Consider the following 22,145-nt stretch of genomic DNA (forward strand, 5'->3'; position numbering starts at 1 on the left):
AGATCCTCCTCTCCAGCCTCTCAGGACTGGGCGTCTCAAACTCCTGGATGGCATCCTACCTGGCAGGTCGCTCCTATCAGGTGGCGTGGAGAGGATCTGAGTCTGGACCACATGCTTTCACTACTGGTGTCCCTCAGGCCTCTCCTCTCTTCTCTTTACATCAAGTCACACAGTCATATCCTCACATGCTCTCTCCTATCATTGCTATGCGGATGACACTCAACTACTATTCTCTTTCCCCCTTTCTGATACCTACTGTGGGTGGTGACATGCATCTCTGCGTGCCTGGCAGACGTGTCAGCTTGGTGTTAGCCAGGCACCTCACCCTCGACAAAATAGAGCTGCTCTTCCTCCCGGGGAAGGCCTGCCCGCTCCAAGACCTCTCAATCACGGTTGACAACTCCACGGTTTCCCCCTTGCAAACAGAGCAAAGAATCGTGGCGTGACCCTGGACAACACCCTGTCTTTCTCTGCCAACATCAAAGCAGTGACTCTGCTCCTGCAGGTTCCTGCTCTACAACATCTGTAGAGTATGGCTTTTTCTCACACAGGAAGCAGCACAGGTCCCAATCCAGGCACTTGTTATCTCCCGTCGAGACTACTGCAACTAGCTGTTTGCTGGGCTCCTCGCTTGTGCCATCAAACCCTGCAACTTACCCAGAATGCCGCAGCCCACCTGGTTTTCAACCTTCCTATGTTGTCCCTTGTCACCGCGCTCCTCCGCACACTCCACCGGATTCCAGTCAGAGCTCGTATCATCTTCAGAAACCGGGTGCTTGCCTACGGAGCAGCAAGGTGAACTGCCCATCCATCCCTTCAGGCTAAGTCAACCCTACATCCCAACCCGAGCACTCCATTCCAGCACCTCTGGTCTCTTGGTCCTACCACCACAACAGAAAGGAAAATGTCATTGATACGATTGTGATGTGTTGTTGTCTCGCCTATCTGTCTTAAGATTAATTCATTGTATGTCGCTCTGGATAACAGCGTCTGCTAAATGACAGAAATGCACAATGCTCTTGGTTTATAAAAGAAGGATACACATTCAGCTAAGCGAAAAATGAACGGTAATCTATTGCTCTCTGAGGGCTCTGCAATGCTTTCCGTTTGCTATCTATTTTGCAAAGTATTCAATACACTGTATTGTCCCTGCTGTCGGCTTTCTCATAAATTACTCCAGCTCATAACTCTATATCTACAGTTCCTGTCTCTTGTTTTAAGAGAAATCTCCCCGTAAGCCATCTGAATGCTAACTGCTAACCCCTTCTCTCCCAGTGTGTATTGATCCATCTCCTATCACGCTGTAGGAGCTCTATTTCAAATCTAAAAGAAAACATTAGCCTGTCGCGAACCGCTCGCTCTCGATCCGGCCCTCTTTCAGCCCTCTCGCCATCTCTCTGCGCTATCGTATCGAGGAATCATCAGTCAGTGGAACGAGGGAATCAAGTGTGTGTGGGTGTGTGTGTGCTCTGTAGACTCTGTGCTGTGCGGGTCGAAGTGACTGCTGTACCTTCCATTACCGTGCCAGTCAGTGAGTGATTGCCTTGCAGATGGAAGGTGTGGAATATGAATGAAGTGATCCTTAACGAGAGGGTGTATTAGAGGAGCTTGCAAAGCTCTGATCTGTCTATCCCATTGGCACACACGTAGGACCCCCCACAAACACACACGCGCACACGCACACACACACACACGTACACACACACACACACGCGCGCACACGCACACGCACACACACACGCGTACACACACACGCGCACACACACACACACACGCACACACACACACATTGTGCTTTCTGTCTCTCTCCCGGAGCATGGATGAACACAGGGAGAACACAGTCCTTCCCATAGCTACCTGCCTGGCTGGTTCCCTATTCTATGCATTTGATATAAGAATCATTTGAGGGAAGACCAAGCCAGTGTTCTTTTCTATGTTTTTTTATATTCCAAACCAAGGGAGGACCACTTCAATGAAATGTCTGTTCCCTCCATCTCACAGAAACATCAGAGTGGGAAGCGTTTTCTACTAGTGCACTCCTCCAGAAAGTAGGACTAGTAGAAGACAGTGTATGCATTCCACTATTCCCTACAAAGTGAACTACTTTTGACCAGAGCCCTTTGGGACACTACCAGTGAAAACATAATGCAATGTCCACTTGATTTATGTGTTTTGGTTTTCTCTTGGTTTTCTCCCTGCTTCCTTTCTTTGTTGAGGAAACAACAGAGGGAATGGAATGAGTCATGTAGGCCTATTGTACGGAGCTTTGGTTTGATGGGAATTTACCCTCCCACTGGGCACACACTGGTTGAATGAATGTTGTTTCCTCAATTAATCTGACAAGCCTTTCAGAGTCCTTGTCCTGTTTCAAAAAGACCCATGACAGGAAGCAACATGCTCCCATCTTCTCCCACTTCTCTCTTTCTTCCTTCTGTCCTACCAAAACCCATACATTCATCTGATTCTTGTACCTATGACTCTCTCTCTCGCTTTCTCCTCCACAAACACACACAATGGCCTCCAACATTCTGACAACATCACAATGAAGAACACACACACACACACACACACACACACACACACACACACACACACACACACACACACACACACACACACACACACACACACACACACACACACACACACACACACACACACACACACACACACACACACACACACACACACACACACACACACACACACACACACACACACACATGGAATGTCGTTAGAAGTTGTGACAGAATCACAATGCAGTGCTGCCTCTGCTAGAAAACAATTGTGCTGATAATGACTGTGGTGTACAGTAGATGTTTTGGCTGCAGGTGGAATGAAGTAGGAGTAGGAGGCCTTTTGGGATGCGTTCCTTGGTATTTCTGCCCCTACCTGGGGCGGCAAGTAGCCTAGTGGTTAGAGTGTTGGACTAGTAACTGAAAGGTTGCAAGATAAAATCCCTGAGCCGACAAGGTAAAAATCTGTTGTTCTGCCCCTGAAAAAGGCAGTTAACCCACTGTTCCTAGGCAGTCAATTTGTTCTTAACTGACTTACCTAGTTAAATAAAGGTTTAAAAAAAATAGCTGGTCTTAACTGGTCAGACACAAATGGAGTTTGTCTGTTCGAGACTGAAACTATCTGAAATCTGACTGGTCAGAGAAACAGAAGTTTAATTCTAGAAGTGTGTTTTTGGTATGGAGGAATTTCCACCATTTTGTTTTTGGCCCGTATTAAAGACAAGGACCCTTCTAACAAACTCTATCTGAGTCTCGTGGAACTGAGGTGGCCCGTTTCTATCCATACAGTATACAGTATACTTATGTCGGGCACAGAGTTTTACCTGGTCAAGTCTTGAGCAAAAAATGATTCTCATTCTGAATTTAAAACATGAACACCAAACGTTGCATTCAATGCCCGCTCAATATTACAATGTTACATTCAATGCCCGCTCAATATTACAATGTTTCATTCAATGCCCGCTCAACATTACAATGTTGCATTCAATGCCCACTCAACATTACAATGTTGCATTCAATGCCCACTCAACATTACAATGATGCATTCAATGCCCACTCAACATTACAATGTGTCACGCCTGCTCCCGCTCTCCCTCCCTGGCGCTCGAGGGCGCCAGGCTGCCCAGCACTACGCACTCCTGCCACCATCACTATGCACACCTGTTTCCCCCGTCACGTGCTTCAGCAATTCATTGGACTCACCTGACCTCAATCACCCGCTTTCATTACCTCCCCTATATCTGTCTGTTCCCCAGGTTGTTCCCAGCTTCATCATTATTGTCGTCATGTCGTTTTGTTCCCCCTGTTCTGACGCTGCTCCTGTTTCATCACTTGTCTGTTCATTAAACGCTCTCTCCCTGTACCCGCTTCTCATCTCGTCGCATTTCTCCTTTGCCAAGACAATCCATCCACCTGACAGCTGATTAAACAGCATGATCATTACACAGGTGAACCTTGTGCCGGGGACAGTAAAAGGCCACTTTCAAATGTGCAGTTTTGTCACACAACACAATGCCATAGATGTCTCCATTTTTGACGTAGTGAGCGGCATGCTGACTGCAGGAATGTCCAGAAGAGCTGTTGCCAGATAATTGAATGTCGTTTTAGAGAATTTGGCAGTACGTCCAACCGGCCTCACAACTGCAGACCACATGTATGGCGTTGTGTGGGCGAGCGGTTTGCTGATGACAACATTGTGAACAGAGTGCCCCATGGTGGCGGTGTGGTTATGGTATGGGCAGGCATAAGCTACGGACAATGAGCCCAATTGTGTTTTATGATGGCAATTTGAATGCACAGAAATACCGTGATGAGATTCTGATGCCCATTTTTTTGTTGTTGTTTTTTTGTAAGTATCTGTGAATGACAGATGCATATCTTTATTCCCAGTCGTGAGAAATCCATAGATTAGGGCCTAATGAATTGATTTAAATGGACTGATTTCCTCAAATGGACTGTAACATTTTTTTAATTGTTGCATGTTGCGTTTATATATATTTTTCAGATTTAGCCACAGGCTTTAGCTTGAGTGGATGATCAGGGGGTCGGAACATAATAACAAATCATTTGTGGACTGCACATTGACCGCAAGAAGCCCAAACAAATATAACATTGGACTTAAACATAATCATTTCAAACCTTGCTTACATTTGTATACGATCACATATTATACACTGAGTGTAGACAACAATAAGGACACCTGCTCCTTCCACGCCATAGACTGACCAGGTGAATCCAGGTTAAAGCTATTATTCTTTATTGATGTCACTTGTTAATTCCACTTCAATCAGTGTAGATGAAGGGGAGGATGCAGGTCATAGAAGGATGTTTACACCTTTAGACAATTGAGACATGGGTTGTGTATGTGTGCCATTCAGAGGGTGAATGGGCAAGAGAAAGGATTGAAGTGCCTTTAAACGGGGTATGGCAGTAGGTGCCAGGCGCACCGGTTTGTATCAAGAACTGCAACGCTGCTGGGTTTTTCATACTCAACAGTTTCCTGTGTGTATCAATAATGGTCCACCATCCAAAGGACATCCAGCCAACTTGGCACAACTGTGAGAAGCATTGGAGTCAACATGGGCCTGCAGCCCTGCGGAACACTTTCGACACCTTGTAGAGTCCAAGTCCCAAAGAATTGAGGCTGTTCTGAGGACAAAAGGGGTACACTCAATACACTCAATACACTCAATACATATCTCTCTATTATGCGTGGGAATAGTTTGGAATAGATTTCCAAAACTAACATCTTCCCACTATACGCAACACGATCTTATTTGCTGGTGTTTCTGTCTAACAGTTGCACAGAAAACTTGGAGGGCCAAACAAAACCATTGAATTTGGCCCATGGGCCGCCAGATGGTGAACCCTGTGATAGATAGATAGATAGCCCCAGGCATGACACCACAGGATCAGAGGGTGATGAATGCAACACTTCTCTGTATTCTCTCTGTCTCTCTGTGAGGAGTCAGTGGACTGTCTATATACAGGCTGAGAGGGATATGGAAGAACAGGCAGGTACCCAGGAGTGCAGAACACTCTCTCTGCGTTCAGATGAAGGTGAGAATGTGTGTGTGTGTGTGTGTGTGTGTGTGTGTGTGTGTGTGTGTGTGTGTGTGTGTGTGTGTGTGTGTGTGTGTGTGTGTGTGTGTGTGTGTGTGTGTGTGTGTGTGTGTGTGTGTGTGTGTGTGTGTGTGTGTGTGTGTGTGTGTGTGTGTGACTGCGGTCTGAGATGAAGGTGTTAAGGCTCCGGTTTGCATCAGACTAAACCCTCCCTGACAGGTTATTCTCCTCATTATGGTGGAAAACCCATTGAAGTGAAAAAGCAGTTTCTTCTCTCACCTCCTTCTTCTTTTTCTGCTTTTCAGTCTATCACACCTGGGTTTAAATACTTTTTGAAATCATTTCAAATAGTTTGCCTGAGCTTGATTGAGCTTGCCTGGTGCAATGGAACCAAGAGAATAGTTGGAAAAGTACAAATCCTACCCATCTGGCACTCCAAACAGACTGAAGAAAATGGTAAAAGTATTTGAAAGATTACAAATAGTAGTTGAACCCAGATCTGCTATCTACAAGTATACTGTACGACCCTATATGGCCCCTACTGTATCACTATATCCTTCTCAAAGCCTGATCAGTGTGAAAAACAGCGTTAACTTTGCTCACTCTAAGGCCCTAACATTCCAGATATATCCTGCCCAGGGCTTGATGGTCACATTAGCATGACATTTATGATGAAATATCAGGCTCTCATCATTGGTATTTCAGCATGTTATTTCACTCCACCTACAGCCTCCTGCTCCATTGATTTGAATATCCATCCTGCTTAGCACCCATCAGTTCGATCCAGTGTGTGTGTGTGTGTGTGTGTGTGTGTGTGTGTGTGTGTGTGTGTGTGTGTGTGTGTGTGTGTGTGTGTGTGTGTGTGTGTGTGTGTGTGTGTGTGTGTGTGTGTGTGTGTGTGTGTGTGTGTGTGTGTGTGTGTGTGTGTGTGTGTGTGTGTGAATGAAAGCGCATGCATCCGTGGTTTTGCCATGGGAGTAGTGGATGCCTCACACACACTAGGGAAGATAAATGGGTGTCGATTTAAAAGGACAGTTGTCTGTTTACTGACCAGAAGCAGCTGGCCAAATTCCTTTCTAATAGATATCCTTGGGAGTGTAATCACTTTGACCCCCTAATAGCCTCATCAGCCAACACACACACACACTCACACTCACACTCACACTCACACACACACACACACACACACACACACACACACACACACACACACACACACACACACACACACACACACACACACACACACACACACACACACACACACACACACACACACACACACACACACACACACACACACACACACACACAAACAGAGGCAGGGCAGCATGCACACACATATGCATGCACACAAAAAGTGGCAGGTAACACATGCAATGGCAGGCACACACACACACAATGCACGCAGCTGGGGCTTGCGTGTGTATGTGTGTGTGTGTGTGTGTGTGTGTGTGTGCGTGTGTGTGTATGAGGGAACATGTATTGTGTATAGTGGGAAGGTGGTAAAGCATGATGCAGCATGATTAGGGCCCTCATGGCTTCATGGTTAATAGATAGCAGGGGAGCAGATGGTGATCCTGTTGGAGCAGGCAGGTCACCCGTGATACAAGTCAGTATTCGACGTTCATCCATGTCTGAGAACGTCAGGAGATGATGTTGAAACCGGCCATGAGGTGTTGTGGACGGGGATGGCGGATGGGTGTAAGCGTCTGCCTCTGTCTGGTTCAAAACAAAAAGTTGCATGTTCGAATCCAGCGATAGAAAGGCATTTTTTTACATTTTTGTTTTAAGTCTATCCCAAACCTTAACCCTTACCTTAACCATTCAGAGTTAATGCCTAAACTTAACCCTAACATTAAAAAATGTGGAGTTAATTCATAACTTAACCTTAAACACTTCGAAATGTGACGTTTGGAATAACTTCGAAATGTGACGTTTGGAATAACTTTGAAAAGTGACGTTTGGAATAACTTCGAAATGTGACGTTTGGAATAACTTTGAAATGTGACGTTTGAGAAACTTGGGACCCTTCTATGCACCGGTGTTCTTTATGAATAGGGGGATAGCTATATTTGGCACATGGTTCAAAAATACCTTTGCAGAAACAGAAACATGGACAGTCATACTGAAACTAATGTAATTAGACAGTGTGTCTGTCTTTGCCTGTTACACTTTATGTGAAAGTACTGTACAGTAAACACAACAGTGACATAGAGAGGCCTCTGATGTTTGACAACTTTAAGATATTTGTCGACTCTCGTAATGTATGTGGTTCTGTAAGGGAAAGAATTTAGAGACGGTATGAGAAAGGTATGAAGAACAGGGACAGGGACAGGGAATATAGAGATAGGGATGGAGAGAGAGAAAGGGACAGGGAGACGGGAGATGGGAATGCAGAGAGCAGGAATACAGTGCTGTATAATGCAAAAAGGGAGGTGGAGAAGGAGAGGGAAAAAGAGGGATAGAGAGAGAGAGTGAGAGTGAAAGAGAGAGCGAGAGAGAGAGAGAGAGAGAGAGAAAGGGACTGGAGAGAGAGAGAGTGAGAGAATGTGAGAGAGAGAAAAAGAGAGCGAGAGAAAGTGAGATAGAGATAAGGAAGTAAATAGACAGGGGGATGAATAGAGCAGGAAGTGTAATGCCATGACTCAGAAGCCTCCGGTGTAGTGGGGAGGACAACCTGTCACCTCTTGGATCATTGAGCCAGGTCACATGTCACACGTCACATATAACTCTCAGTGGGGGAGAAGTCACTGAGGGGAAAGGGTCACTGCCCTCCTCCAGACTGATGAAGGAGAACTAGACCACTAGTCTAACAAATCCAATTCAATTCAAACGTTATGATCCCAGAATGATTAGGATCGCTACAGTGATGAGGGATGACTAGACTAGCCTGCTGCTCTTTAATGGTGTAAAATATTTACGTCATTTTCACAGTAAAATGAGCAGTTCAACTTCCAGGTCAAGGAAATCATTGCATCTCATGAAATGTTCAGGTGGAGGATCTTTAAACCTGCTTGTTCAATGTACTGTAATTGATTTGTCCAATTTTTAATGAGGGAAGAGAAGATACAAGTGTTATATCCGAGAGAGGGTTCTTGAGGCTATAGTGCTCTCATGGACAGTGCTTCTCATTATGACCATGTTTATATCATCACTGCCCAGGCCTCTGTGTGTGTGCGTGCGTGCGTGCGTGTGTGTGTGCGTGTGTGCTATTACCAAATGCCATCCTATTATTTCTCAGGGGAGTTACTGTCTCTCTCCCTCTCCCCTCCCTACATCCCACTCACTCCCCCTCTCTCATTAGACATGGTTACTGATCTAATCATTATATCTGTACATTGTTTAACCACATAGCTCTACCTCATATGTCACTACACCAGATTAGCTTTGATCTCAGCCCTATAAGACATGGCTACCCTATAGAACTGATAAGGGCCAGGACTCATTTCAGGGCACAACCATCAGCTTGCATTGCCAAGTAAAGGGCTGCAACAGCATCATTATAGCATGACCTTAGGCCTACCTTGGCAAACGTCACATTTCATTAGATAATAATAGCCTATTGTAATGTAGGTCAAAAGGAGGACTACCAAAGGTAACAAATGTGTACCATAAGTGACTCATAAAGCCACTTAAAACACGTCATGCATCAGCAGTCGTGACTCGTGAAACATTCAAGCTGCCAGTCTCTGTTTATCACTTCAGCACCATGGACAGAGTCACTACATTCAGATTCGAGAGAGTACCGCGTCATTGCATGACAACCGCAAAACAAGTCAAGCTTTCACTTTCCCAATGGCTATTTAAAATCACAATCCCTGAGAGTGCCAGCCCTAGTAGCCTCTCCTAGTAGGGGAATTAGGCTTATAATAAAAAGTGTCTCATAATGAGAATCACAACGCCTGGCAATTGACCACAAAACGACTCAAAACATATAGGCTACACAACATTCCTACAGCCAGCACGATGATTTTGACATTAGGCTTTCTTGGTCTGAGGGCCAAACTTTCCCTCCTTTCAGTCGTCTTTTCTACGTCTTTAAATGGCGTGTTTTGGGGAGTGAGTAGGGGGCGGGACGTGAGAGTGAGTGAGAGTCCAGTACGAGCCCATCAGTTGCGCTGAGGAGAGCGAACGGCCCTGGGATAAGCGCGTTCACAAAGAGAGAGAGACAGGCTCGAGTCAGGGATAGAGAGACACTGCTGTTCTGTTCAGGACTAGGCTACTGCGCTGCGCGCATCCCTGTTAATAACCTTCTCATCCCCTCATCATCACCACCAGCATCACGACCCCTATACTGGATGTGCTTAAACCAAAGAGCGTGTTGCTGTATATGGGACTTTGTTTTGGATTATTGGTATATTGTTTGGATCTATACAACATAAATAAAGGTAAGAATCGAAGTATATATGATGTTCTTTAATGTATTGAGTGTAGAGGATAAAAAGACTCAAGTAGCCTAGGCTATAGCTTATAACACCGTGTTGGGTGTATTTGTAATTATTCACAAGCTTATTTTTCGATATGATTACAGTGAGTCACATTCATTTCGCATGGACTATTTCGCATGGACCTAGACGACGTGTCCACGCAAAACACAAAATAGGTTATATTTATAGGTTAATATGGCATTTGAAACAGACGATTTGTGGAGAAGGTCGAGGCATATTATGAGGCTACACATAGCTCGTCATGTTGAGGAGCGACATGCATGCATTAAAAAGTTTCAGTTCGTTAAACGGCTGTAAAAGGGTCATTCCAGCGTTGCTGTGCCCTTTGCGAAGTGTCCAAAACGTTTGATTTCACGTAATTTTTACATTCTGTCATAAAGAGTACATGTTCAACTTAATAAAAATAACACGTTTTCCCATTTTAAGAGGTAAAGAAGAAGAACAAAAAGTATGGTCAGCGCCAAATAAAGTAACATGTTTGACCATAACAGGGTTGACATCTTAAATCAGCCATGAATCCCGTTGTGACAGGGGGAACGGAAGCTTGTTGTGTGCAACAGGGAGTGGCAATTTAATGCAAGTTAACCCGAAAATGTCATTGTTAAAACATTTCAAGCCTGTCTCTCTACCAGGTTGACCTGTTCTGCTTAGACCCGCTCAGTATTCCACCACAAAACACCAGACAATTGGAGAGAAAAAAAGTCTAGACCCAGATCACCTGCTTGTATCTTTTTAAAGGAATAGTTTCTCCATATTAAAAGGAGACTTCAGTTCATTTAACAGGGTTGACCTTCAAAGTAGTAATTCAATCGCTAACCACGTGAAATAAATATTAATCTTCAGAAATGACATGGTCAAAGCAACAAAATAATGAGGGCTTTACAATGATGGTGAAACTTGGAGAAACGTTGGGAAGTAGGTTAAAGAAATGACAAGGTTGACGGAGGGACGTGTTAAAATGCTACATTTTGGCACTTCGGCAAGCATTTATTGAATTCACCATGTGGTCTATATTAAAGGGTACTTAATATAACATTAGTTTAAAAAGAATAATATTGGCACTCTTTTTGTGAAATGACCAATAAATGCGCTCCCCACATTGCGCCAAGCTTTCGGGGACCAGGCATCTGAATTACGTGGGAAAAGTGTGATATGAACTATTTACACGAACTCATCAACCCCTCTGTAATCTCGAAAGTATGTCCCAAAACAAGAAGGAACGAACCCAAACCATCTACCGACTCGTCGGTCAAATCCTCACATCCTCCAGACTGCCTTCGTGCGTGAAGCGCGAGAAAAGCGCAACGAGAGACAGCATCACGAAGTAGGTTACGTTTTTACTGAATCTCTGTTGAAATGATCTTTCCTTTGCGCCCTCTTTAAAATATTTTATTTTCAACGATAGGAATAGTGTGTAATGGCAGGGGACGAGGCTTAGTCTAAGAATTCAACTTTGCTAAGCCAGGCATGTGGACGGGGCATCCCAGTAGGCTGTTTAATGTAAGGATAATGCTACATATTTATAGTTCAAGGCAACCCTTCAAACTGATGTTTTAAACATGCGGATTGAGGTACACGTTTTAGTCAAGAATGCAGGCCTATATTCGAATTGACTTTTGAAATAGCTCATGTAAACCCTATAAGAGTCCAACTACGAGCCCCCATTTAGCCTATATGACATTATTATCTATAAGTACAGTAATGCCAGAACACTACAAAGCTGATAAGTGTGCTTGTTGTGCATTTCGAAGCAGCGGTGTGGCGCTCCATCGCGTGTCAAAGTCTCTTTGGCCTGATTTTATGCGAAATTAAACCGACCCTTCAATGAGAGAGAACCTCCGTGCAGAGTGAATGTGACAGATAACGAACGCAGCGGGAGGGAGGCAGAGAGAGGAGAGTTCAGCTCACACTGACTGCGAGATACATTACGGCCGGTTTAGTCGTCGACAGAAACCGTTGTCGATATACTGTATCTCCAACAATGAAGACAAATGAATCATTTATGCTAAGTCAATGTCTATACGGTAACGGTATCGCGTGACACTGCAGTTAAATAATTAAGCGTATATGTAACGGGAAATACGGGCCTACAGGGCAATGCGTAATTCATTCGTTTGAACTCCAACAGCAATTACAGACCTAATAACAAAAAAAAAACGTAGACCAATACAGAGGCGCAAAGCCAACAGTTTTATTATAATTGAGTCCCCGAGTCTGTAATACGACCCCCTGAAACATTGTTTTAATTCAAGAGAAGGACACCTAATCCGAAAGTATTGTGCATACAATAACTCGAGGCTGCACGGGCAATGTTCATAGGAAAGCTAGCTGGATATCAGGTTTCATTGGCACCATGGCCCCGTATTATTACCATGACTTCTGAATGGCAACCCTAGTACCTTATTAGCTGATACTTTGTCTTTATCCAAAAGGGCACCCTCTTCCCTACACAGTGCTCTACTTTTGACCAGATCTCTATGTACCCTGGTCAAATGTAATGCACTATATATATCTCATTATAGGAGTAATAACATGAACGTATCAATGGGTCAGAGGTCACTACACCCTTCCAGGCCCTTTAACCTCTCTAGGCCTACTATCCCCAGACGGATTTGCCTTTAGACAGGGATAATTACTATGCTTATGGCTAATAATTACTAGGCCAACTAAGCCGTTGACATCTGAATGGCAACCCTGACTAGGTCCTTATCAGCTGATACAAAAATAAACATGATAAATATGTACCCAAGCATGATGGTTGTGAATGTCTCCGTACCAAATGGCACCATATTCCCTATATAGTGCACTACCTTTGACGAAGGCTCATAAGGCTCTGGTCAAAAGTACTTTACTGTGTAGGGAATAGGGTGCCATTCGGGATGCATAACCAGAGCGAGGAGGTCCAGGCCTAGCATGGGGGTTGTCAACGAGAGACACAGCGTTGCATTAACATAGTGTATCAGTTACCAGAACTCAATAGCAGGCTGGCTACTCTATGCAGATAGATGAACTATTCAGAACAGGCAGGTGGTGATTAAAGGACCTATTGTGTGTCAGAGTACGTTGCTCTGGTATCGTCATGATTGGACTAGGCTTTTGTCTGGGGCTCGAGAGACCATGGCCAGGCCAATACGACTACAAGAGCAGAAGGCTGGTTGAGTACACATGTAGGCCTACGGTTCTGTTTGTATAAGGTTACAGGTACAATATACAAATTCTGTGGGCTGCAACTCAAAGAGAAAAAGAAAACAAACATTCAAAAACGTAGATAAGTATAAAGTTTGGATCCTTTTGCTTTGGAAACTATGTGTAATTATATTTCTAAATGTAATTTAAAAAAAAATACAATTATAGGAGTTACCCCATCAATTGACTAGCCTTCATTTCATCTTTATCAATAGCTGTTTGTGATGGTAACGAAAGATATGCTATTGAGAGGGATTGTGGCACAGCTGGATAATTAGTCCAATTTATCAGGCTGCAGAAGGTCCTTAGAGATACAGGTCATTCAGATAGTGTTCAGACCTCCTTCACTTTTTCCACATTTTGTTACGTTACATCCTTATTCTAAAATTGATCAAATATTTTTTCCCCTCACAATCTACACACAATACCCCGTAATGACAAAGTGAAAACAGTTTTATTACATTTAAAAAAAATAAAACCTTATTTACATAAGTATTCAGACCCTTTGCTATGAGACTCGAAATTGAGCTCAGGTGCATCCTGTTTCCATCGATCATCATTGACATGTTTCTACAACTTGATTGGAGTCCACCTGTGGTACATTCAGTTGATTGGACATGATTTGTAAAGGCACACACCTGTCTATGTACGGTCCTAAGGTTGACAGTGCATGTCAGAGCAAAGACCAAGCCATAAGGTAGAAACGCCGAGACAGGATTGGGTCGAAGCACAGATCTGGGAAAGGGTACATAAAAAAGGTCTGCAGCATTGAAGGTCCCCAAGAACACAGTGGCCTCCATCATTCTTAAATGGAAGAAGTTTGGAACCACCAAGACTCTTCCTAGAGCTAAGTCAAACTGAGCAATCGGAGAAGAAGGGCCTTGATCAGGCAGGTGACCAAGAAAACAGTGGTCACTCTGACAGAGATACAGAGTTTCTCTGTGGAGATGGGAGAACCCTCCAGAAGGACAACCATCTCTGCAGCACTCCACCAGTCAGGCCTTTACGGTAGAGTGGCCAGACGGATGCCATTGCTCAGTAAAAGGCATGACAGCCCTCTTGAAGTTTGCCAAAAGGCACCTAAAGGACTCTCAGACTATGAGAAACAAGATTCACTGGTCTGACAAAACCAAGATTGAACACTTTGACCTGAATACCAAGCGTCACATCTGGAGGAATCCATTCAACGCTCATCACCTGGCCAATACCATCTCTACGGTGAAGCATGGTAGTGGCAGAATCATGCTGTGGGGATGTTTTTCAGCAGCAGGAATTGGAAGACTAGTCAAGGATCGAGGGAAAGATGAACGGAGCAAAGTACAGAGAAATCCTTGATAAAAACCTGCTTCAGAGCTCTCAGAGTGCTTGGGCGAAGGTTCACTTTCCAACAGGATAACGACCCTAAAACAACTGGACAAGTCTCTGAATGTCCTCGAGTGGCCCAGCCAGAGCTCGGACTTGGAGCCGATTGAACATCTCTGGAGAGACCTGAAAATATCTGTGCAGCAATGCTCCTGTCCAAAGCTGCCAGAGTCGCCCTCCTGTCCGGAGCTGCCAGAGCCACTCTCCTGTCCGGAGCTGCCAGAGCCGCCCTTCTGTCCGGAGCTGCCAGAGCCGCCCGTCACTCCAGAGCTGCCAGAGACGCCCGTCACTCCGGAGCTGCCAGAGCCACCCGTAACTCCGGAGCTGCCAGAGCCGCCCTTCACTCCGGAGCTGCCAGAGCCGCCCTTCACTCCGGAGCTGCCAGAGCCGCCCTTCACTCCGGAGCTGCCAGAGCCACCCTTCACTCTGGAGCTGCCAGAATCGCAGCCCCTCAGTCCAGAGGCGCCCCTCAATCCAGTGGCGCCCTCTACGAGGGTCTTCAGTCCGGGGTCCGCTGTCGAGGGCGGGGTCAACGTCCTGCACCCGATCCGCCACCGTAAGGAAGGCCCTGAGTCAGGTTTTACGGCCGGAGTCCACTCCTTTGGGGGGGGGGGGGGTACTGTCACGCCCTGGCCATAGAGAGGCTTTTAATCTCTATTTTGGTTTGGCCAGGGTGTGACTAGGGTGGGTATTCTATGTTCCTTAATCTATGTTTTTGTATTTCTTTGCTTTTGGCCGGGTATGGTTCTCAATCAGGGACAGCTGTCTATTGTTGTCTCTGATTGAGAACCATACTTAGGTAGCTCTTGTCCACATGGGTTTTGTGGGTAGTTGCTTTCTGTTTTTGTGTCTGCACCAGACAGAACTGTTTTCGGTTGTTCTCTTTGTTGTTTTGTTAATCAGTGTTCAGTTCCATTAATAAAAGGATGAACACGTATCACGCTGTACCTTGGTCCTCACCTTCTTCCACCAACGGCTGTGACAGTATTGGAGTTGCCATCACAAAGCCCTGATCCTATAGAAGATTTGTGGGCAGAACTGAAAAAGCGTCTGTGAGCAAGAAGGCCTACAAACCTGACTCAGTTACACCAGCTCTGTCAGGAGGAATGGGCCAAAATTCACCCAATCTATTGTGGGAAGCTTGTGGAAGGCTACCCAAAACGTTTGACCCAAGTTAAACAAAGAGGCATTGCTACCAAATACTAATTGAGTGTATGTAAACGTCTGACCCACTGGGAATTAATCTCTCTACTATCATTCTGACATTTCACATTCTTTAAGTGGTGATCCTAACGGACCTAAAACAGGGAATTTTTACTATGATTAAACGTCAGAAATGGTGAAAAACTGAGTTTTTAAATGTATTTGGTTATGGTGTATGTAAACTTCCGACTTCAACTGTATATATTTCTCTCTGGCTTTTGCTTCATTTTGGAAGAAATGTATTTGTTCAAAACTGTTAAACTTTCTCTCTCTTCGAGTCAACTACCTGCCACATTTTATACACTGCAGTGCTAGATAGCTGTATCTTATGCTTTCATTGGTAGATTAATTATCTGTTCCTTTGATTGAGTGGACAACATGTCAGTTTATGCTGCAAGAGCTCTGATAGGCTGGATGACGTACTCCAGAAGTTGTCATAATTATTGTGTCAGTTAATGGAATGGGGTGAAAACCATGAGCCTCCTAGGTTTTGTTTTGAAGTCAGTGTACCCAGAGGAGGACGGAAGCTAGCTGTCCTCCGACTGCACCATGGTGCAACCCTACAGAATGCTGTTGAGGCTACTGTCAACCTTCTTTGCAAAATAGTGTGTTTTAATCAGTTATCTGATGCCATTATTATATTTAGTGTAGTTTTATCTTAAAAGGATACATTTTTAAATGTTTACAATGAAAACATTTATGAAATGCACTGAGGAGGATGGTCCTCCCCTTCCTCTTCTGAAGAGCCTCCACTGGTAGCCTATAGATTTCCTTTAGCTAATGGATGCATGTTTATTGGGAGGCGCATTTGGTTGTCATTATCTTATGTTAAACCTAACATTTGACAAAGCTTTACACGGTGTCGCAATGCTGCCATTTAGACTGCTGGCTGGCGGCAATAATGTAATTACTTGTTCAGTTATTAAAGCTGGAAATAGAAACATTGCAGATTGTTAAAAAACATCTAATCATATGCAACAGCATACTAACCAGCTACCAAAATATATATTTTTAGAATGGACAACTGTCCTGTATAGCATACCTAAACCTGCATGATATGAGCCTCGTGCTCTCTCCCGGCTTTGTTGGAAAGATGTTGTGTTTCATCCTGCAGTGTAGCCTACTATCTACACTACATGGCAAAACGTATCTGGACACCTGCTCGTCGAACATCTCATTGAAAACATTATGAGCATTAATATGGAGTTGGTCCCCCTTTTGCTGCTTTAACAGCCTCCACTCTTCTGGGAAGGCTTTCCACTAGATGTTGGAACATTGCTGCAGGGATTTGCTTCCATTCAGCCACAAGAGCTTAGTGAGGTCGAGCACTAATGTTGGGTGATTAGGCCTGACTCGCAGTCTGCATTCGAATTCATCCCAAATGTGTTCGATGGGGTTGAGGTCAGGGCTTTGTGCAGTCAAGTTCTTCCACACCGATCTTGACAAACCATTTCTGTATGGACCTCGCTTTTTGCAGAAAAGGGCCTTCCCCAAACTGTTGCCACAAAGTTGGAAGCACAGAATCGTCTAGAACGTAGCATTAAGATTTCCCTTCACAGGAACTAATGGGCCTAGCCCGAACAATGAAAAACAGCCCCAGACCATTATCCGTCCTCCATCAAACTTTACAGTTGGTACTACGCATTGGGGCAGGTAGCGTTCTCCTGGCATCGGTCAAACCCAGATGTGTCCATCAGACTGCCAGATGGTAAAGCGTCATTCACTCCAGCAGTTTCCACTGCTCCAGAGTCCAATGGCCGTGAGCTTTATACCACACCAGCCAACGCTTGGCATTGCATATGGGGATCTTAGGCTTGTGTGTGGCTGCTTGGCCATGGAAACCCATTTCATGAAGCTCCCGGCGACCAGTTCTTGTGCTTACGTTGCTTCCAGAGGCAGTTTGGAACTTGATAGTGATTGTTGCAACTGAGGACAGGCGATTTTGACTTGCTATGCTCTTCAGCACTCAGCGGTCTCATTTTGTGAGCTTGTGTGGCCTACCACTTCGCGGCTGAGTCGTTGTTGCTCCTAAACGTTTCCACTTCACAATAACAGAACTTACAGTTGACCGGGGCAGCTCTAGCAGGGCAGAAATTTGAGAAACGGTACGACATTGAAAATCATTGAGCTCTTCAGTCCGAACCATTTTACTGACAATATTTGTCTTTGGAGATTGCATTTCTGTGACCTGACAGCAACGGGGGTGGCTTAAATAGCCAAGTCCACATACTTTTGGCCATAGAGTGTATATCTATATACAGTATTTAGCTGCTATTTTGTTGCTATTTATAAAATAAATGACACATCAAATAAATACCTTATCAATGAGGAAAAAAGTAGTCGGCTTCAGGATAATTTCAGCCACTATTTATTGTTGAACTCAGTGGGTTACAATATTCAAGGTAAATTACATTTCATAAAATACTGTAGATATTGCAACCACACAACTCAAACGCAGTTTAACCAGTATGAACGAAATTGCCAATCACTTTTTTTGTTCAATCCCTCAAGAACCGCTAAAGATTATTACCTGTTTACCAACGTATTGGCTGTCCAGTATCCAGACGACCTGTCCCTAGAGCTTCCTATACAGTTTATCACTTTCAGTAACGTGTTGAGGCAGGCACTTGAGCAGAATGAGAGAGGCTCAGTCAAAGATGCTGCAGAATTGCTGCATTTGAAGCAGCACTCCCTTCTGCCCAGTTTCCCTGACGTTGCTACGGCAATCAAGCTGTTTTTATCACCTCTGTAAGTGTCGCTTCTGCAGCGAGATCGTTTCCTAAACTAAAACTCATGAAGAACTACCATGGAAGCATTTATGCTCTCAGTCTGATATGAGCTTTAGAACACCTGAGTAAGATCCACTCATTGCACAGGCGCCGTCTTAGCCTTGACCACAGTTCTTTATTTTTTATTTTTCAAGGCCTGAGGCTTTATTTTTTGTCTTATTCCTGAAGCCCAAGAAACCTGTACACCAGATTCTGGTAACCAGAAAGATTGCTTATTTTCATAATATTTCTATGCTGACTGAATGGGACACTACAATTCAAGCCTTCAACTCTCAGTGTATATAATGATAATCTTATTTTAGTCAACTTAAAGCCTGAAGATAACGCCAGCTGCTATTCAGATAAAACAAGTGATTGGTAGACCACGTCCAAAAATGAAAAATATTATGATAAACCTTTAATATATGTTTATACTACTTGATCACTGAGATGCGACCAAATCAGAGTTTTACAAATAAAAGGGCAATTAAAAGGGCAATTTTCTCACATGATGATTTTTGGAAGGTATACTTGTAAATCATTATTTTTATGATGATTTGGTGTGTTTTGAACCTCTATGTCTGGTGCTATATTCATTTCAATACAACTTCATTTGTCCCCTCAGGGGCAATTAGCCATTAGCCAATAGTCAATAAATGCTTTTGGTGAGCTGGTACTCTTACGTGCGAATAATGATACAATTCCTGTTGTTTTTCAGTTACAGCTTTGGTTTGCCTAAGGCTGGACCAGCACATTTCATGCTGATTTAGACTGTTATGTTTCTCCCTTTGTGGAACCTACAGTCTAATCATGTTGTTTGGTGAGCTGAGTAACTATACGGAATAATGATAGAATTTCTGTTTTGCAGTTATGGGAAGATCTGCAAGGCCTGAAACTGGACTAGAACATACAGCACAGTGCCACGGGGCGTGGCTACGGATCTGAAGCCAAGATGGTCGCCGTCTGTTTTAATCCTTGCAGTCGCCTCAAAGGAAAATCATTGGATGGGCCTCTGTATCACTGACAGAACACACTGAGGATCAGCATTGTCGATCCTTAGGTAGGAAGACGGATATTTACTCCTTTGCCTCTCTTCTCGGATTGGAAGACTGGGATTTGACTGGAGGATTTTCGTCCTTTAAATAGCCTCTGGTCTATATTACAATCAAAAGGATATTGTGTCATCTTCTTAAATGAAACATTGCACGCTTGGGACATACAGTACATTAAATATATCAGTCTTTGAAACAAAAAACACACCTGATGCTATTGACAATCTAAGGATCTCTCCCTCTAACATCTAACCCCAACTGCCACAGTCTACCCTACGTTTTTTTTCTATAATGCATCCTTTTAGTCTCTCCCAGCGTGTTCTCCTGCTGCTCAGTACTCTGCTGGGCCTGTGCCAGGGTCTGGAGTTCACAGGCTCCGAGGGTCAGTGGGCTCGGTATGTCCGCTGGGACGCCAGCACCAGAAGTGAGCTCACCTTCCAGTTCAAGACAGCCGCGTCCGATGCCCTGATCCTCTACTTTGACGACGGCGGCTACTGCGACTTCCTGCTCCTCACGGTAACGGACGGGAAGCTCCAGCTCTGCTTCAGTGTCGACTGCGCCGAGACCACGGTCACCTCTGAGAAACCGGTCAACGACAGCCGCTGGCATTTCGCTACAGTCAGCCGACACAACCTCAGAACGGTCCTAGCCCTGGACGGGCAGACCAAGGCGGACGAGGTTCGACCACAGCGCCAGTTCATGAAGATCGTCAGCGACCTCTTCCTCGGAGGTGTACCCGGAGACATCAGGACCTCGGCCATCACCCTGCCGACGGTTAGAGAGCTGCCACCGTTCAAAGGAGTTATCACAGACCTGAATTACGGAAACAAGGTCCCCACGCTGATCAACAGTCAGAAGGTGCGCCTGGAGATGATGGGTCTCTGTACGGAGAACCCGTGTGAGAACGGAGGCCACTGCTCCATGGCTGATGGAGAACCGTACTGTGACTGCTCCAGAACTGGATATACCGGACGGACCTGCGGTGAAGGTAAGATCGTTCAGTCTTAACCGACCAATGTCTTTGTTGAATGTAGACAGCAAGGTGCAAATAATGAATGCTAAAGGTGTTTATACAATATTTGAATTGAACGAACTGACTATTTTCTCAAAGGTTTTTTGCTACACTGTACCATTTCCATGTTGAAAAAAAAAAACAATTTACAAGAGCATGTCGACAGATTCAGCTCGAACTGAAAACATGGACATCTCTGTGTGGGTGGTTCCTCTTTCACAGTTTATTTCAAATGAATTGTATGTTGTATGTGGGAGTTATATTGGAAGTGATATACCAGGATATACCGTCTCTGCATTCTATTATTACTTTCATGAGAAATCTGTACAGGGATGCAATATTCTTTGATAAGAGCCATATTACAATGTTCAGTCATTTTTCTTCCCATATATTCAGCTCCTGCAAGTGTTACAGGGGCCAGAAGGTACAAAATGGTTTGAATAATAAGGAACAGCTTTATCTTTCTCCTCTTGGTCACTTATGCCAAGGCTGCCTCTGCTATGTGTCTTATTGAAATGTAGTGCTCTGACAAAGCTCATAGTAAATTCCTACTTTAGTCCTTAGTTCTGCCTTCATGAGGCCGGAAGCTACTGTATCTCTCAGACAACATCACCTCCTTCCTCTTTTTCATCGGTCTGGAGTGTACTGGGTGACTTAGAGACTAGAGACCCATGATGGCTGAGTTTGATTCACTGCTGACCCACTTCCCGTTACTGCCTGGTTAGGTCACTTCCTGGCTGGTTAGGTCACTTCCTGCCTGGTTAGGTCACTTCCTGGCTGGTTAGGCCAGAGTGAAAGGTTGAATAATGACGCAACTCCATCTTGAAATACAGGGGATGAATGCACACTGAGTACTCCTCCATTTGTGGCTTGTTACCTTATACTGCAGCTCTTTTTCCCATTTTTGGTTCTAATTGTTTTAGGGTTTCAAACATTTATTTTTTATTTTGGATACTAGCTATTTACTCCACCCCACTGCTATGCTTAGCATTCCAAAACACAAGATATGGTCTGTCAGAAAACCATGCATGTCCGATGCACTGTCAGTCTCAGTGACTGGGCGTTGTACTTTAGTCCGTTTCCGTTCTCTCTCAGCCACTGTCTAACAATGAGGAGAGGAGAAGAGATCCATCCATTCGTTTGAGAGCTTCTCTCAGGCCGACACAGAGCTGCCATGGGAGCGATAACATTCTTGTGCTAAAACAACTGAGATTTAATAGGTTGCTTGTGATTCAGGATGACGGTTGAATAGAGGGCCATGTCACCGCCCCAGGGCAGTGCTTCTAATTTACAACGCAGCACTCCTATTGGCGGAGAGGACAAACGCCACTAGACAGGAGCACAGCACTGAGAGCACTCTCCTGCTGTGCTAACTGGAACAGCCCCCTGTGTCCAGCACGCACACAGCTTTCCAACCTCTCTCCTCTCTCTCTCTCTCTCTCTCTCTCTCTCTCTCTCTCTCTCTCTCTCTCTCTCTCTCTGTCTCTCTCTGTCTCTCTCTCTCTCTCTCTCTCTCTCTCTCTCTCTCTCTC

At 44.6% G+C, this 22,145-nt stretch overlaps 1 protein-coding gene across 25 annotated transcripts in view; it reads left to right on the forward strand.

Moving 5' to 3' along the window:
* The first annotated feature begins 9,729 nt into the window (after positions 1-9,729).
* LOC123990888 (neurexin-3b-like) overlaps positions 9,730-22,145 on the forward strand; it is a 572,598-nt gene continuing 560,182 nt past the window's right edge. For 13 of the 25 annotated variants that reach the window (XR_006830728.1, XR_006830730.1, XR_006830729.1 and 10 more), the window contains exons 1-2: positions 9,730-9,970; positions 19,418-20,589. Coding sequence is in view for 22 of the 25 variants with exons in the window: in XM_046291875.1 (XP_046147831.1) it covers positions 19,893-20,589 (697 nt within the window). In the remaining 3 variants the exon portion in view is untranslated. The remainder of the gene's footprint in view (positions 9,971-19,417; positions 20,590-22,145) is intronic. The other 12 variants (XM_046291861.1, XM_046291862.1, XM_046291867.1 and 9 more) reach the window with 1 other exon arrangement.

This window comes from Oncorhynchus gorbuscha, linkage group LG12 (genome assembly GCF_021184085.1).
Source record: "Oncorhynchus gorbuscha isolate QuinsamMale2020 ecotype Even-year linkage group LG12, OgorEven_v1.0, whole genome shotgun sequence".
NCBI classification, from domain to species: domain Eukaryota; kingdom Metazoa; phylum Chordata; class Actinopteri; order Salmoniformes; family Salmonidae; genus Oncorhynchus; species Oncorhynchus gorbuscha.